A 19,212-nucleotide genomic window follows, 5' to 3' on the forward strand; every position below is an offset into this window, starting at 1 on the left:
GGGGTTGATGAGGATTTGAGGGCTAGGTTTAAGGAATATGACTTGCAAAGGAGCTTCCTAATCCCTAAAATCCTTATGGAACTTGGTTTCCCAAGTGGTTTTTGAAGAATCAATTTTGATAGGGAATGGGACCACACGAGACCAAGTGGACCCCCGAATAGGTCAAGGTAATGGGATTTGGCAACCAACGATGTACTTGACCCAACTAGGGAAGAGAAAGGGATCAAAGAAAGAATTTCTAATAAAGGCAATATGATGATCCCAATGAGGCTACAAGTCCAAGGAAACCAAGGGCAAGATTCGATCACGAGGCTAGGGCTTGGGATATCTCACAATCCCACCGTCAGAATTCCCTCAAATTTGGAGGAGACCTAGGAGACACACCAGCAATAGGAGCCAAGAGATTGAATTTTTTGGGTGAGTGGTTTGCAAGAAAAGTGATGCCCTAGGAGACCTAATGGGACAAGGCCTAGAAAAGGGGAGAGGGTGAGAGAAAAGATAGGGTTTAAGGTGATCACCTTATGATAGACCAATGCTTAGTCCTTTGGGAAGATTGGAGTCAAGAGAATAATGAATATGGACTTCGTTTTCTAGGTCAAGGAGGCCTCAAAGACAACTTTGCTTAGCATTAAGGCAAAGGAGAGTAGCTTTGAAAGCTTTATACTTCGTTTGCAAGATTGGATGGCTTATTGAGATAAATTCAACAATGGAACATCCCTAGGAACATTCATTCATCATACATGGCCCATACATGAAGAAGCACTATCTAGAAACATAATTTCCACAACTTCGCATAAATGGATGCAACAAATTAGCCCTAGTATAGCGAAAATTTCATCATCAATGCATGTGACAAAGTAAAAGAAAGAATAGCATTAAATTGTACTTACATGTAAGAGAATATATCTAACCATCAAAATTTTGCCAATCAAGAAGCTCGAAGACAAGAGAACAATGATCCAAACATCAAAATTCATTCCATGCTCCAAAATTTCGTCCACCAAGAAGGATAGCGAAAATCTCTTAAGAGATACAACTCCAAAACCAAGTGATGATCCTAAAATGAAGCCACATCACTTTTATTTATACATGTCCAAATGAATTTGATTTGCCTACTCAAGCCTAATTTAGCCCCTAAAATAAAGTAATGTACAAGATAACTAACTTTTGGTGACAAGCCGACCAAACTAGCTCAAATTCAAAAGAATAAGCCTCTCCAAAGGATGAATGATCAGTAATGCACGTCGTTGGGTCTTGGAGAAGGCTTAATGGAGTCCATAGGTTCCATAATGTGAGATAGGACTCCCAAAAGTAGTGGACAAGCGGGTGGCTCCTTGTTCTCCAATTAGTAAACCTGTGGTGCTCCCAAGTGGGTGTGGGGGCACACAAGTGTCCTCATGGGTCATGCTTGTAGATAATCTGCAAAGGCTCAGATGATAGTATAAATGATGCCACATCATCATACAGGTACCGGGTCATCTGCCAAGTGCATAATGTGACTGTGGGGCCAACTGGGCATGGTGATCCGGGTGCATCTTATTCGTCCAATAGGTGAACCATAAGCGATCTTTTGAATGACTTTGGGGATCCATGTAATGGTACTTGTTGCTTTGGAGGCCCATGGTTGTCTACACACACCCTATATGTGCCAATGTAGCCCTCTGCAGGATTAGGACACCGTATAGAGTGACCAAACCCTAAATGGAGACCATCTGATATCTTTCATAAGATCCATTGTGTCCTCGTACCTTCCAGCATATGAAGTCACTAAAGCAATCAAGTAAAAGAATTTATAAACCATGGAAAACAAGTGGGCACTTCATAATGGCATGCCCTTCCATAATGGGCTTTGGTATTTGCTAATGTCTCCCAGCTCCAAAGGGGGGTTAACCAATCTTCCTATTGGTGGTTTCTGCTTCTAAGCGCAGGGGGATATGTTCATGGTACATTCTTCAAATGGTGGTGGCATGTGATACAATGATGGAATGGAGTGGTTGATGAAGGGGAACAACCGGGGTCACATGTCATGGTACAAAGGTAGCTAGCCAAAAAAGGGAAGCCCACACTTGGGTAAATGATGTTTAGGAGGGAGCAATCATGGTACATGAGTTACCTCGACCTTGATTTTTCTACCCTTTTTTGTGTCTTTTGCCCTTTATGATTTTCTTTGGTTAACTGCTTGGGGCTCAAAGGAATGAGAGCATGATGTATAAAGTATAGCAGTGGGTAACCCCTTTTAAGGTGGGGCAGTTCATCGCCCTCTAGGGGTTAGGACAATTACGGGTTCTTGATTGATAAAGGAGACTCACTTAGGGCCTCTAGGAACTAGGGTGATGGCCATTGAAGGGGTAGAGCTCATGTAATGGCTTTTGCCCACATGCTAAATGTTTTGTCCTAACCATCTTTTGCATTTTGTGGTACAATTTCTTGTTGAATGTGGCCAATTATGCTTTTTCTTTTCTTTTCAGCTGCATTGAACTCTTGGGGCATCATTCCAAGCCCGGCCTGAGATGTGCGCAAGGGGAGGGGGTGGTTGACCCTATGTGGACCTAGTAGAAGAATGTGGACCCAGGTGGGAGAAGTGATGAAAAGGGTTAAAATGAGTGGAAGGGGGGTGATATATGTGAATTGGGGAGTAGGACCACGCATCCAATATTAGGTTTCCCATGTAATACCATCATAGAAACCCAAAGGTCAATAAAAGAGATCCCATGGTACTAGGGTTCAAGGATAACATCCCAAAAGAGATCTAGGGGACAAGAGCACAAACCTAGTCCATTCTTTCCACCGAATCCCCCCATTATTCCATGTCCAAGAGTTTCCATGATAGGTAAACTAAAATACTTAATTACTAAATGACAAGTCATTCCTTTAGGCTTGGGAGGCCCACCTTCAAACATACGATCATGACAGATGGGTGAGGGACCACATGGTTGGCTCAGGTAGTGGAGAAATGGCACAATGAGCTAGTTGGTGGCTGCAAGGGGCTAATGGTTGCTGGCTAAGGACCATCACAGAGAAATTCTTTCTCCTAGGGAGATCACCCATAAAGTGGTGGGTAACAAGCCTAATGAACCCCTAAAGAGAGACACAACTAGAAGAGGACGAGTTAGTGTGGTTTGTTTTTGTTTTGGAAGAATAATTCTCTCGTTCAGAAGAGGCTGATTATCTCTCCTCATGAAGGATGAGGGTTAAAGCTTGTTTTGTTCCCTATTTGTGCTTGTTTGAGGCTGATTTGAGCCTTAGAAGTGGGATGGATGGACTCCTGTTCACGCCGTAAAAGGAGTAGGAAGGTCGAGTGTGTCTAAGGTATTCGAGCTGAAGTGCAAGTCTGATCTCGAAAACAGTTGTTTTAGGGCTTGGCTTATTCTGTGACAGGGTCATAGGCCACAGGCTGGCGTAGCCCTAAGAGCACGACTGAGGGTTTATACAGACCTAGCAGACCTACCCAAGGTTGATTTGAGATAGGCTGAGGCTGCTAGATGTGTGGACAAAGTTTGACGTGAAGGCTGAAGTGTTGATTATGGTGGACAACAAACTTTGAGGGCTAGTTGAGTTGGAGAAGGTTGATGTAGAGCAGACAACAAGTGAAGGCAAAATGAAGAGCGCTGATAAAGGAAGACAGTTAGGTTAAAGGAGAGACCTAACAACAAGTATTTTGTTGTTCGTATTTATACAGTGAGTTGAAGGAGTAGCCCTACTATGAGCAATTATGTGATAGAGGTTTAATGTAGCTAATCTTTGTATGATCTTGGAGGTAAAGGATAGCCAAGACAAAGGACAGAAGGGAGCTGATCTTTTGTGGACAATATGACTGAAAGGGTTGATTGAAAAGGGAGGTCAACGAACAAATAAGTTGTGTGTCTTGTCTTTGTTTTGTTGGGCAGATTGAGGGTCTAAAGGATTAGGCCTCAAGTCCTAGCTATTATATATTGTATATAATAGCATTGTATTTGGGTTATTAAAAGGGCCATGACCCCTAGTACGAGAGCCATTGATGGTTTTTTTGATGGACAGATAAGAACAAGTTTTGGGCCTATATATCTTGTGTATTGTTATTGATTTAACTGTTGATATATTTCGCTGTGCAAAGTGTTCATTGTTGAGCACTCCTAGTGTGTTTATGTGCTAGTCTAATCATAGACCGGGCGTAGGGTGCAAGGGAATTTCAACAACAAGCAATACCATAACATACAAATTAGATCCTCCACTAGCTCCTGTTGTAGAGAAGTTTCTATTCAGAGTTTTTTCTATTTCGCCTTGGATGTAAAAGGAGTTAACCCTTCTGTGCCTTGATATGCTCACACTATCCACATATCAAGAGAAATATCAGAATATATATTCACATTTCTTTACAACATATTTAGAGTCATAGGTCTTTACTTTTGTCTCTCAGAAAAAACTTGGAGGGGAGAAAATATAAAAATAAATAAACATCTTAGCTTAACTTGTGTTATCTAATCATTATTCATTGATTTGAATTGACTTTGTTGGAGTGGGAGCGTGAAGTGACAATTCTTAGAAGACTTTGAGAGCGAAGCATTTCAAGAGCATTTTAAATAATACATATTTTAATTTTTTTTGACGTTAAAAAATGTGTGATGTCGAAGTTTGTGTGGAAAATACGAAAACATAGATTTAACTACTAGATTAATGATGATCACTAAAGCATCAACCATTTAGTACACAAGTAACATGAACTGTCTTGGAGTTATAACTTTTAACATTATTATCAAAGGATTGATGATAACATTAGGCATCAACCTTAAAGTTTTAAGTCTTAATAGGTAATATTTTACATCAACGACTTGCAACAAATTACACACAACCTTGAATGAAATTGCACAACATGACCAAATTGTTGTAATTGGAGTCATGAGTTCAAACGTAAATTCTCATAAAATGTTTGATAGAATATGCCATGATAAAGAAAATAATTCTAAGTTCTAGAATCTAGATTCTAAATTGTAGAAGACAAACAATTATGCTCTTTATTAAGCTTTGTTCTTGACATGAGCAGTCCCTGATTTTTTTATATTTAATTATAATATAATATAATATTGTTATTATTACTTTTACCTTTCTCTATGAATAGAGGTAGGTAGAAGTGGTCATGGAACATTGGGATGAGCACCATCATGAGCTACATGATGGAGGTTGTGAAGCTAATGCTGTTGCATCTGGAATCCTACATTATGAACATCATCCTCCTCTACATTGTAGTTCTTGATTTTTATTTATTTAATTATAATATATTGTTATTATTACTTTTACCTTTCTTTATGAATAGAGGTAGGTTGAAGTGGTCATGGAACATTGGGATGAGCACCATCATGAGCTACACGATGGAGGTTGTGAAGCTAACGCTGTTGCATTTGGAATCCTACATTATGAACATCCTCCTCCTCTACATTGTTGTCCCTAGTCTTATATGTTCCATCATTCTTCGATGCCTCACAATAATAGGATAATGACTCTAAGTTGAAAGTCTCTTATATGCTTAAAAAACTCTCTTCGGAATAAGTTTTTACAATTTGTGAAAGTACACTCACTGCTAATTTATGTAAATGTGTGGTAGAACTTCCATACGTGTTCCACTATTCCACGTAATTCATCATAATTGTACCCCTAGATGTTGGTTGGGCCAACCGCTATAGAATAGTATATGGTGTAAGGACACATGTTAAAGCATGCTTTGGAACATTTCGATTATCGAACCTTTGATCACATGCTTATGAATATGATCATGCAAGATGACATTTTCCAGCTCAATTCCTTTTATTTTGGCCTAGCATGCTATCCATATGCTCATATACCTCTCCAATTACTAGTTGATTAAATTTGGAAATAGAATCATATTATAAATGGGTTTGGTGAATTGCAAAACATAGCTAACTTGCCCAAAGTCAACTATCATGAACGATGTCCTTGACCTTTGAAATTTCTCTTAATCAGATGTAGAAGCTACATCGATTATGAATCTTGTTATGAATCTCTCACCATTGTACTAGTAAATGCTTGTGTTACCTTCCAAAAGGTGCCTGGAGATGAGATAATTATCTAGTAAATTCGGTTTTCATAGGCTTGAGTAACTCTAATTTTCGAGTGATTGCAAAAAATGAAGTGGGCATAATTATGATTGGTGATAAATGGTACCATCCTCTTCTCCTTCTTATGTAGGTGACCAATCCATTTATAATCATACTTCATCAATATAATAATATCATGCATCAAAATATGTTAGGATATAGAAGCTACATCAATTATGAATCTTGTTAGGAATCTCTCACCATTGTACTAGTAAATGCTTGTGTTACCTTCCAAAAGGTGTCCTGAGAGAAGATAATTTTCTAGTAAATTCGGTTTTTATAGGCTTGAGTAACTATAATTTTTGAGTGATAGCAAAAAGATGAAGTGGGCATATTTATGATTGGTGATAAATGTTACCATCCTCTTCTCCTTATGTAGGTGACCAATCGACTTATAATCATACTTCATAAATATAATAATGTCATGCATCAAAATATGTTAGGAAATATGTCTTGCTTATAATTAGTAAGATTACTAGTAATGACTTGTTGACATTGTATGATCTAATCTTGTAAATGGCTTTTAGTAAGGGCTCTATTATATTAAATGGTCTTGTAATGATTTGAGTAATGTGTTGTAAGGAACATTACACGACTGGTGGAGACACCAAGAACATTTATTAGTGGCTTGCCTTTAACATTTGTCCATCCATTACATACAATGGATACTCGACATTTTCTTCAATCATTTGTAATTTTTTATAGCATTATCAATTTTAGCTCCTTAATGGATTTTGGCTCCTATTAACTAGAAGCTTACATGAAACATTTGATGGCATAATAGAGTCACTTCACCAACCCCTCTCTAGTAAATTTAGTTGTATAAATTGGCTAATTCCTACTAACACAATACAACATAGAATGTATATTATGATAGCGATGTACCATATTGTACTACTACTTTTGTTATTATCATGCGAATTTATCCAGTGCATAACGACCTGATTCTATCTCTCTCAAAGTCAGACACACGCTCATAGTTCCATTTATTGATCTTGATTGAGTTGAAGTTGGGTGGAGAGACAGGGCTTGGCATTGTAGGTAGGACTTGCATGTGTTGAGCATATAACTAGCAGAATCTTACTAGCATTTTGAGATTGGCTAACTTTAGTGTGCTTTAGTAAATTGAATGGAATGGGAAGGAAGGAATTTCCAATTGGGTGATCAACTCAATCTCCCTCAATTTTGGCAATGAATTTAATAAAACCTATTTTGATGCCAAGGAATTTTTTTGAATGATTCGTTGAATACATGCAAAGGGTTTTGTCCAACACAATTGTAGGTGGATTTGAAAAATTCATAAGGGCATTATTCCAATATGAGGGAATCAGGATTTGTTATCAATGATTGCCATTAGGGATTCTGTCATCTTTGGTGAGGATAGATCGTAGTCACATATATTTTTCTAATCAAATGAGGCTTTTAAGGAACAAGGTCAATGTGCATTTACATGGCCACATTATGAGACTGTCATACCTTGGGATTGAAAACTATGCAATATTGTTCCATAAACTCTTGTTTATTCCCTTCATGTTTGGGGATCCTTTCGACGAGTGCTTTCAATTGTCCAATCTTCATAGAGGCCTCTTTTGGTTGCAAGTGACTAGAAGAATATGTGGATTTGCCCCTAGACTTGAATAGATGAAGTTGAGCTTGAATTTGGGCTTGTCACGCTTGTCGAATTTTCTCCACCTCCAAGAAAGGCTTGATGTTCCCTTTGTAGGATATCATCAGACGCGGCAAGATGCTACCACTTAGAAATGGTCTCAAGTTTCAACCTTGGCTACATTGTGGCGTAGATGGAGAAAAATTGCTTCACCAAATTCACACACAAATGCAATCATTTGTTCAATTGCTTCATTTCATCACTCGATCTAGTGTTCCTCTCTTTGTGGTTTAGGCAATAGGTTCCAATCTCTTCAAACAACTTGGATGCATGTTCGATGAGGAGAGTCCATGGTTTGGGCATTCTCATTTTAGTCCCTCAAGAAATGGAAAAAAATTATTGGTTGATGGTCTCAAATAGTGCTCCGCATATCTCTTTCCTTGTTCCACTACCATCACAATAAAAGGAAAAAATATTTTTTCCTTGAGAGCATGAATCTATCTAGTGGCTTGATCACTTGCTTAGGGGTGCCTCTTGATATTGGACCAAGTAAACCAGAGGTTTGGAAGGTATAGAACAAGCTTAGCCTCAAGGCCATTCTAAGTAGAACGACACCTGAGTGGTATGTGAACATGATTAGCCCCAAATATGTTATTGTGAGATTTCACAAAGTTAAATTCCACAAACAAAAGCCAATCAACCTCTGGGAGATATTCACCTTATTAGTTCCAAAGCCTTGCATATTCTTCTGCTACACTGGATGTATATAGGTTGGTAGTTTCATGAACCTTACCATCTAGATTAAGTAGTACCTATACGACTAGGCTAGATGGATTAGTTCCTTGATTGATGACATGCCTCAAACTCGGCTAAGATAAGAGTGTTTACCCCAGCTTGGCCTTCATGTAAGGTATGGAAAGATGTTGTGTGATGCTGAATATATTGCAAGGTCAAGCTCAAGGTAAAGCTATTGACCTTTAGCTCAAGTGGGTACATAATATGTAGGTCTTAAATCAATGAACGAATTTGAGAACCTTTTTAATGACATTAATTTCTTCTTTGTCCTTACCATGAAGCACCTAGTAGGAGTTATGGGAGATAGTGCTTGTCTTCTCCATTGCATATTGTGTTGATTTTTCCTAGTACTTCAGAATTAAGTGTATGTCTAATTGCGAGCATAAACACATTCAAATACACACACTCCAAGCACTTTGTACAATGGAAATGTAACAACAATGAACCAATTAAGTATACCAGAATTTATCCAGACCCAAAACTTGATTTTATTACAACTTTAATAAATCAAACATAGGGCTCCCATACAAGGGATCATGGCCCTTACAAAGCTCTGATACAAGGAAGAACTAGGGTTTAAGTTCAACAAAGTTTGACTCTCAATCTACCCACATAACAATAACAAATACAATGACTTGTTGTAGATGCACTTCACTTACAGCCCTTTTGGTCCTCTTGTCCTTGGTGTACCTGGCAGGTCCTTCACCACCTCTCTCACAGAGAACTTTGCTGCTACAAAGCCTCTGCACTCTAGCTGTTCACAAGGATGTTTACCTCTTCAAAATCTCTTGCATACTCAGACTCAACCAATTAGCCTTCTCATAGTGAACTTGCCTGCCAAATCACTGTAAAATTGGCTTCCAATAGAGGTCCGCAACTAACAATGAAACTACCCTTCAGATCACTGTACTTTTGCCCTCAAACAGTGTTTCCCAAAACATTCATGGACAAACTTCATCAAAAGAGTTCAACATTCAATCTTCTTTAACATTCAGCCTTCAAGCACTAGTTAGTTTATGTAGTGCTAATTTAACATTCAATCTTTTAGCACAGTTAGTTTATTAGTTTACCACATCAATGATGTTCACAGTTCAATGTTCATTGTTCAAGCACATAAGAAACTAGAAATTTAGAAATATCATGATTGATAAAATAAAACTAGAAATTTAGAAGTAGAACTTAGATACTAAAACCCATAAATTGCGGATTTTTCATATAGTCATAAAAAATTTAAAGTGACAAATTTATGATTCATGTCCATATTCCAGGCAACATATGCTCAGGTGGAGCCGACCCATCACTATAGATGCCTACCGGTTATGGAAAATAGGGGCATCGAGCAGCCAAAAGTTTGGAGCCACCAATCACTTGAAGGCTGCTGTTATAATTTATTAAATTATTATTTTACCTGTTTGAGCGATCTTGTAGCTATAACGCTAAAAGCTGCCATTGCCAGAGGTCAATGTGAACCCATGGGCTAAGGTTGTGTAATTTAGACAACTTCCTTTGGGATCATTTTGGATTATAATTTTTATTGTATCCAACATTACACTGTGGATCTCCTTTGACCTAGATGTCAGAGCTTAGGTGTTTTCAATCCTTCTCGTGGACATAAACTTTAAGTTTTAAGTTCTAACCTATCTTAGCTTCTCCGTGAGTGTAAAGTTATACTTACAATAACCAGGGTCTTCATTTTGCCACCTAAAATATAGCTGAGTAATTTAGTCTTGGTGTTCGGTCCATCTGAGATAAATAATAAGCAAATTTCTAATTAAGTTGCTTGATAAGAAGTTGAATTAAAATATACTAGTATACAAAGTTTTCCAACATAAAAAACCTTTGTCAATTTAGATATGTTACGCAAGGATGCACTCCCCTAGGTGGGTGGCATGTCCCTCACACCTCTCACCTTTTTGCAACATAGGGAAGCCCAACAGGGGATGTTTCCCTAGCCGCTCATTTCGAGAAATGCAGGGGGGTGTTTCCCAAGAAGTAGGAGATGTCTGCATTTTGTGGAAGACTCCTAATCACCTCCGCTCTAAAACGTGGCATTCTTCAGTGTCCCCTTTGATTTTCACTGAAGGGCCTTGAAAATGTCAAATTTGTTTTCTCAAAACACGGAAAAATCAAGTGAATATTTAATTAATTTTTTCTTTGATAACATTTTTGACCTGTCATTGTTTCTCAATCTTAATTTCTTAAGAATTTTGGATAGGCCTCATGACATTTCATAAATTTTTGGGGTCTCACCACTGGACCCCTGAGATTGTTTTTCGTGCTCAACAATTGCTATGACATTTCTTAAAATTTTGGGGTTGTCTTTACATGTCCCCCGAGCAGGTTTCCGTCTTCCTGTGCCCCCCTCCCGTTGTCTTGAGAACTTGCTGAAACATTGCAATTTAGACTAATCAAGTCTCTTTCCCATTAGGTTATATGTCTTGATATCCTATATCTTTTTTTTTTACTTCATAAAATTTATGGAACTTAAGCCTCCCTCAAATTGATTTTCAAATTTATGACCACTTTCCTAATAGTTTAGGGTGAAACAAAAACCTTGCCTGAGATTGAAGTTTAACTCGAACATACATGTTAATGCATTGTAGTGTAATCGAGTCGAGGGGTCTTCTCAAACAACAATCAGACTTTGGGTTTTCTTACTTTTCAAAATGAGCTGTTTGACTGAGTATAATGCAATGCTCTTGGCATTGAGTCAACAGAGAGTTCAATATGGGGCAAGACATATCTGCAATTGTTAAGAATCAGTTCTAGAATTTGTGGATAATTAGACAAGAGTAACTGCTGTTCTAATGCCCTTGTTTCTTATTTTAAATTCTTGTTTTTGAATGGGAGAACCCTTAATGTGTCATGTTCAAGATAATGTCTTGTTTGTTTATCCTACTTAGTATTCGAGTTGAGTACTGGCTTGAGAAGTTCCATTTACTTTGGTTGCTTTTGTCAAGTCATTCTCTTGTATAGGCTTTTGTAGCAGCAGTAGGTATTCTACTTATCTTGCACTGGAATGTTGCTGACCTTTGTCTGGTAACTAGTTGCATTTATTCAGGCAATTTTTTTAACTAACCCTTGCGTTTTTCTCATTTCCTGTATGACCCTGTCTAGAAAGCTTGCTTTTATCCTCCTCACAGGTCTCTGGTTTGACTCTTGTGAGGATGAATGACTTCAAAATTTACATTTATGATTGCGCTTGTGTTAGATTGTGATTGTGTTGTGCTGGTGCATTCTACTCTAGGTTCATTGTTTTAGCTTATTATTTAATGTCTTCCCAGCATCTTTGCTCACCTGTAATTTAAATGAATTTTTGTCTTAATTGGTTGATGACCTTTTAACTTGTATGCTGTTTGCTCTTCATTGGACAATTCAACTTAGTGTGCATATTCAGGGTGGTAATGAGATTTAGATGGCTACCTCTTATATTTAACCATTTTATTACTAATGAAGCCACAGTAAATTTTATGGCTTTCACAGTATTTTTTTAATGATTACGTGGATGCAAAGCTGTTTATTTACATTGTTCTCTTTTCCCTAGTCTCTCCAAACTCTAATTATCTCGGAAATGCTAAGCTTTCTGATTATGTTAGAATTTTTGGGTTTCAATATTATGTAATCTCATTTACATATATTTTGAGTACATGTCCTGCAGATGCCTGTTCCAGCATTGAAAGAACAAATTGCAACTGTTACTGGGGTGCTTTCAGACCAGCAGCGACTTATTTGTCGGGGAAAGGTCTTAAAGGATGACCAGCTTTTATCAGCGTATCGTATCCTTTTATTTTGGTTGCAGTTTTGTGTGGTTGGAAATATAGGAGACAATGAAAGCTATATTTTGAGTCATTCTATCTTTTGTCAATGTTGGGATAAAAATGTTTATTAAAATTAATTCCATTAGTTATAATATTTTGCTGCATGATTTAGGTATAGATTGTTGAATTTGCATGTTGGTTGCTGGGATTAGGATATTTCTTTGGGTACAATGCATGCTAGATCGTGCTTGATGCAAATAAAATTAAACATATTTTATATTGGTCAGCTATCATGTACCTTAAAATCAGGGGTTCCACAAAATCATTAACACAGCCTCTTTTTAGGTAATTGGTGCATACAATTTGGTAGTACAGAAAATAGAGATCCTATAAAATTCTGTAGCCTTTGTACATTTCCAGACAAGGTGCAAAAATGTGTAATATCCCCAAGGAAATTTTACAATGATAAACAAAGTATGCATAGTAAAAACACCCACAAAAATAGAACATAAATCAGACACCATGAAATAAGCCAAAATTGCGCTGCTCTGAGCCATTTTATTATCAAACTATTGGGTTACAACAAATGATTGGAAAGTGTGCACCTGGGCTTGCCCAAGGCAAGCTAGCATAGCCCAAGTGATGAAAGCAAGTGCCCCAACTGGTGCGTAGCTGTTCAAATGATCAAAGATGCCCAAAATGAGTGCCTCCTATTTTGTCATTGTGCCTCCAGTTTGCTCATGTGGGACCCATGCATTGATTCCCTCCATCCTTTCCCTCCAAGAGTGCGTATTTCCAAGAGGGGAGCATATTCCCTCTTTGGTGTGGCCCCCACCATCCACTAGCCATTCGATTTTTCCCTTTCTCCTATGTTGGGCCCTTGCCTTAGCTCAAAAACTTCAAGTGGGGTCCTGCAACCCACTTTTCCCAAGTGAAAGTACAAAATATGACAAAATTGACAACTCATATTCCCCCTTAGCAATATTGCTAAGTGGGAATATTACAGTCATCCCTGCCAAAATGTTGCTTGCCCTTAAGCAACTGTAAGGATGGATGCTGGAATATCTTCTTTCCCTCCCAAGTGGCATTCTCATCAGGTGGACTCCTCCATCTGATTAAGAACTCTTTGATGACCCTGTGCCGCAAGCATCCCTCATGGGTGTCCAAGATAGCCTTAGGCTCGAAAACCGGATGCCCCTCTCATCCATGGGCGATAACTTTTCAGGCAAGACACATGAAAAATGTTGTGAACTTGGCTCCCTGGGGGTAGTTCTATCTCATACGCTACCTATCCAACCCTCCTGGTGACTCTGTACAACCCATAAAATCGGGGCTTGAGCTTTTCGTCCCCCTTCTATTTGTGCGTGGATTGTTTGTATGACTGAAGTCTCAGGAAAACCAGATCTCCAACCTCAAACTGCCTCTCTACTCGACCCTTATCAGCATAGAGCTTTTGCTGGTTCTGGGTAGTCTGTAGGTTGTCCTTGAGAGCCGCCTATAGGATATCCTGGCTCTCCTATATCCAATCCTTGGCCCTTGGGGCTCGACTGTCTTCAAACATCATATCAGCGAAAGTAAATGCATAATAACCGTACAAAGCTCGGAATGGGGACATACTTGTGGACATGTGGTATGTTGTGTTGTAGCAATACGAGCTCAAATGCAACCACCTTATCCGTGCACATTGCTGGCTCGTCACATAGTTGTGTAAATATCCCCCCAACCACTTGTTTACAATCTCCAACTGAAATAACTCTTGGTAGCTAGTGCTCGGCGTGAGCTCAGTACCCACCAACCGAAATAACTCTTGCCAAAATCCCCCCAAGAACTTGTTGTCCCAGTCACTAACAATAGTCTTCGGAAGACCATGAAGTCGAAACACCTCCCTGAAAAATAGTTCAACTACCTGTGAGGTTGAAGACCCGGTGGAAATAGCGAAGAAGTGGGCAAATTTGGTTAATCTGTTTACCACCACATAAATGAAGTTCTTGCCTTGTACTGTAGGCAACCTGTTGATAAAATCCATCGAAATACTCTCCCATTTCCCCTCAGGGATAGGAAGAGGCTGCAACAATCCAACAGGGTGTGTCTGCTCACCTTTGTTCCTTTGCCCCGTATCACACTCCCAGATGTGCCTCAAAACATCACCCTTAAGGCCCTTCCATGCAAAACGCTCCCTGATAGCCCTATATGTTTTGGTAAACCTCTGATGCCCTGCTAACGGTGAATCATGGGTGGCTTGCATAATCTTCCCCCTCAATGGGGAGTTGGGCACTAAATAAATTCGGTCCTTATAGTAGATCACCTTGTTCATCACCTTGTACAGTTCATCCATAACTGCGCCATCAAGCACCTCACATGCAAATCGGTACTTGGAATACTCCACTAGCAATTGCACCCTCCAATCCGAAGCAATGCTCATCATCGAAATAGTGGTCGACCTCTTGGACAATGCATCAACTACCACGTTGTGCCGACTGTTGACGTACTTAGTGTCAAAGTCACATGCTTGAAGTTTGCTCACCCACTTTTGTTGCCTCTCCTGCAACTGTTTCTGCTCCAAAAAGAATTTGAGGCTATTGTGATATGTTTTCACCAGGAATCTGTTGCGCACTAAGTACTGTCTAAACTTGGCCAGTGCATGCATGATGATTAAAATCTCCTTGTCGTATATGGAGTATAGTCGCTTGTGGGGAAGTAGGTTTTGACTCTCAAAAGCTATCGGGTGCCCCCCCCCGCATCAGGATAGCTCCTATGCCCTCCCCTGATGCATTGCACTCAAGCACAAAGGGTTGTGTGAAATATGGAAGTGCCAACACCAGGCATTTGCTCATCACCTGTTTGAGGCGCTCAAAAGCCTTCTGCGCTCCATTGGTCCACTCAAATGCTCCCTTGGTCAAATCAGTGAGGGGGGCTGCCAACTAGGAGAAGCCCTTCATGAACTTCCTATAGTAGGTGCATTTACCCACGAAAACCCTCAAATTTGTCACATTTCGTGGTACTGGCCAGTTTTGGATGGCCCTAATCTTCTCCTCACGCCCTCTCACACCATCCTCCCAAATAACATGCCCCAAATAAAGCATCTTTGTCAATCTAAACTCACACTTGGACAATTTGGCATAGAACTGCTATTCCTCTAGAATGCACAACGCCACCTCCAAGTGCTGCAAATGCTACTCCCAGGTCTGTCTATAGATCGAAATGTCGTTGAAAAATACCAATATGCATCTGCTCAACTGCCCATGAAACACATGGTTCATGCAGAACTGGAAGGTGGTAGGTGCGTTGGTTAGGCCGAAAGGCATAACCAGAAACTTGAAGTGCCCATATTGACACCTGAAAGTTGTCTTGGGGATGTCTTGATCCCTCACTCTGATTTGGTGGTACCCCGAACACAAGTCTATCTTGGAGAAGTACATAGCTCCTCTCAGCTAATCCATCAACTCATCTATGTGTAGAATGGGGTAGCGGTTCTTCAGGGTCTTTTTGTTGATTGCCCAGTAATCTATGCACATGTGCAACGTCACATCCTTCTTCTTCACCAGGACAACTGATGAAGCGAAGGGGCTAGAGCTAGGCCTAATATGCCCAAGTGCCAGCAGCTCATGAATGGCTTACTCAATCTCATCCCATTAGGCCTTGGGATGTCGGTATGCAGTGGTAATAACGACCTGTATCCCTCGCTCTCTCTCATTCATGTGCTGAAACCCTCGGTCAGGTGCCTGCCTTGGCGGTATGCCCCCAAACACTACTGAGTATTTGTCTAGGATGGCTTGTATGTCTGGGTGTGGTGGCTTGGGTTCACCCCCAACCTCAGAAATCCTCTACTCCACTGCCCACTCAATGGCACCATGCCTTAGGTCAGCCTCCATTCCGTGCACTGAGACTGTCTGTGGAGGGTAAGAATGCATGCCCCATAGAACAACCAATTTGCCATTTGACCTTGTAAACTCCATCTCCAACTTCCTCCAATCAGTAGTGACCTGTCCAAGAGACTAAAGCCACTGGACAACCATCACCACATTGGTGTCTAGTACATCCACCACGAAGAAATGGTCTGTCATTGAATAGTTCTACATGGTCATTGTCAAAGCGGGAACATATTGCGTACATTGCATGGTCTTGTCCCCTGGCACAAGGACTGAGAAGCCCTCAAACTCCTCGGTCGTGATACCCCTCCTTTGGACCATCTGTGCATTGATGAAATTTTGGGTGGCCCCATTGTCCACCAAAATTGAGACATGTTGTCCCTGCACAATGTCTATTGTCCACCAAAACTGAGACACATTGTCCCTGCATGGTGTCTACTGTCGCCCAAAATTGAGATTCGTCCAAAGTCAAAAGTTTGGGTACCCCGCTTAAGGACGTAAGGAACCCATCCTGTTGGCGCGAAATTTTATCCACCTGGTGGTGGAGGTGGTGGTGGTCCCCTCTCCGCATCTGCCACACTGTCGTCTCCACCCATCTCGAACTCTACGCTATCCTCTTTGTCATTGTTAGAGAAGTCCTTCATGTAATGGGCCTTGCCCGATGTGCATCTGTGTCTTGGTGCCCAAGGTTCCTGATAGGTGAAGCATAACTTCCCCCTCCATAGGTCTCTCTGGGTCTCCATGTCCAACTGTCCACGCCCTGATTGGGTCTCAGTGGTGGAGCCCTAGTGTCTCTCCCCCTTTGTTGGAACACCTGTTTGGGTGGTATCTGCGGTTTGGCCCTGGGTAGAGCATCCTGCAAGTCCTGAGCTCTACCAACTGTGTCCTGCAAAGTGGTGGGCTTGTTGGACCTCACCAAACCCCTCATTGGCTTTGCTAGCCCTTCCAAGAACATGAAATCCCTACTGGCCTTTGATAAATCTGGCACCATCACTGACAATCTTAGGAACTCGGAAATATAGGCCTCAACACTCCTCGTCTGCTTGAGCCGTGTCAACTCTTCAAAGTGCTCCCGCATAGGCCGTGACTCCCGCATGTCCCATAGTGGTTAATCCATGGAACCACCAATCATGGGCCTCCCCCTCTAAGTGCAGTGTGGCAATTTTAATTTGTCTCTGCCTATGTCATCTAGTTGAGCTGAAAATAAACATCTAGCTTCTCAACCCATGCCTTGGCCGAGCCATCAAATGTTGGGAGTAATAATCTCCCCATCGTGCGCTGAAGGTCAATGCCATGTGTGTAGCCTCCTTCACTTCGTCCCTTGCTCTTATCGTTGCCCTTGAGTTGGCAGAAGTCCCTGAAGGTGATGGCATCTCTAAAATCGTGCCCATAGGATTGATCTATGTTGCACGGGTTCCCACATCCGACGGTGGGGTTCTCGAACCCGTCTTGGGTTCCCGACCTAAGTACCAGATTCGGGTACGGGTTCTTCCCAGAAGAACCCAGAAGAACCGGGTTTTCAAAAAAAAAATTCTTTGGGTTCTTGGGTTCTTCAGGTTCTTCGGGTTCTTCGGGTTGGGATCTTCAGGTTCTTTGGGTTCTTCATAAAAAAAACTATATTAAAAAAACTATATTTTGAAAATACATACTAGGATACGGCATGCATGAATGACATGTTTATGCTACTTATAACTTTATAAGTTATTTCAAAAATTCAAACATAAAATAAGAATTTACATGTAACATTGTAAGATACTAAGATGTCTAATGCCAAAGCAGCGAGTCCAACATTTACTTAACTTAAGTAAATGCTAGACTCAGCTATTTTGGTGAAACTTGGGACAGATTTTGTCACACACAGCTGACTGAGATACACTAGCCAAGTTTCCTACAAACTCAGGAGTACGCTCAAAAATCCTAAAGTATTCTGAGTTCTCAAAGACTCAACATTTTAAACTTTATTTTATTGGGCTGCCTTGTGTGTTTGGTGGGACAGCAGTGAAATATATGCTGCCAGCAGCCATAATTTATACTTTAATGTAGCCACAAGCCTAAAAAAAAACCACAGAATTTATATGTAATGATTCAAAATATATATAGTATAAAAAATGCTCTCGATCTGGAAGCTTCTAAAAATTGTGTCCCCCACTCTGGCTCCCACTTCCAAGCAGCCTTGGTTCTTATACCTATTAGTTCTTTTTTAATAAAAAGGGATGCAATAATATTGGAGGTCAAATAACTTGTATTTTCCAGTTTTTTGGTCTTTGAGGAAGCCATTGTTCCTTAGGCTTTAGCTATTTAGTATTTTAAAATTTCCTAGTTCATGTTTGAAGATGCCTTAAGGCAAATTTTGAATGTAGTATGACAATGGACATATATCATGATTCATGATTCTTATTAATATGTAAACAATGAACAGTTTTTTGGTGATAAATTTTGAAATTTCAATGTCAATGTTGAATGTTCAATGATGTGCATGTTTAAATGATTAAAGTTTTCTTGTTTAAAGTTGAAAAAATATACAAATTCAAATTTCATATATGTTATTAGTTATAATTTATAAATTTATAATTTATAAAATATAATTATTAAATTTTAATATTATTATATTACCCGACGAACCAACGCACCTGTTTTCAAAAATGCTGTCCCCGTCCCGTCCCCGTCCCCGTCCCCCTCCCCGAACCCACGTTTCCTGGCAACATAGGGATTGATACTCCACAAAATAGTCCCCCATGGGCATCTCCTCCCGACCTTGCGACCCTCCAGCACTAGATGTTAGAAATACGGGGAGAGTAGTTTTGGGTGGTGTGCTGGAAATAAGTGGTGCGTTGGGTGGATTTGCTGTCTCATGGTGCGAAGTGGCTGAGCCTTCACCCAAATGGATTTCTCTCTAAATCCCTTTTCCCTTGTTGTTGCTGCAATTCTGCTGCCGCAACTCATCAATGCCCTTAGACAGATCGTTGATGGCGTTTAGAATATGTTGGGAAAACTCCTCTTCTTTACTCATCTTGTCTCCCCCATTATCCCCCATGTCTGGCCTCTCAACCTCCGGTTCAACGGTCACTGGGTCAAGAGTGATTTGTAGCTGCCTT

The 19,212-nt window shown here is 40.2% G+C and overlaps 1 protein-coding gene across 9 annotated transcripts in view; it reads left to right on the forward strand.

Annotated features, from left to right (window-relative positions):
* LOC149222370 (uncharacterized) overlaps positions 1 to 19,212 on the forward strand; it is a 139,280-nt gene that overhangs the window by 40,909 nt on the left and 79,159 nt on the right. For all 9 annotated transcript variants that reach the window (XR_016249425.1, XR_016249426.1, XM_089385408.1 and 6 more), the window contains one exon: positions 12,149 to 12,266. Coding sequence is in view for 7 of the 9 variants with exons in the window: in XM_089385408.1 (XP_089241534.1) it covers positions 12,149 to 12,266 (118 nt within the window). In the remaining 2 variants the exon portion in view is untranslated. The remainder of the gene's footprint in view (positions 1 to 12,148; positions 12,267 to 19,212) is intronic.

Source organism: Pinus tabuliformis, chromosome Q (genome assembly GCF_031772625.1).
Source record: "Pinus tabuliformis cultivar Carrire ecotype Pingquan chromosome Q, CPIR1, whole genome shotgun sequence".
Taxonomy (NCBI): Eukaryota; Viridiplantae; Streptophyta; class Pinopsida; order Pinales; family Pinaceae; genus Pinus; species Pinus tabuliformis.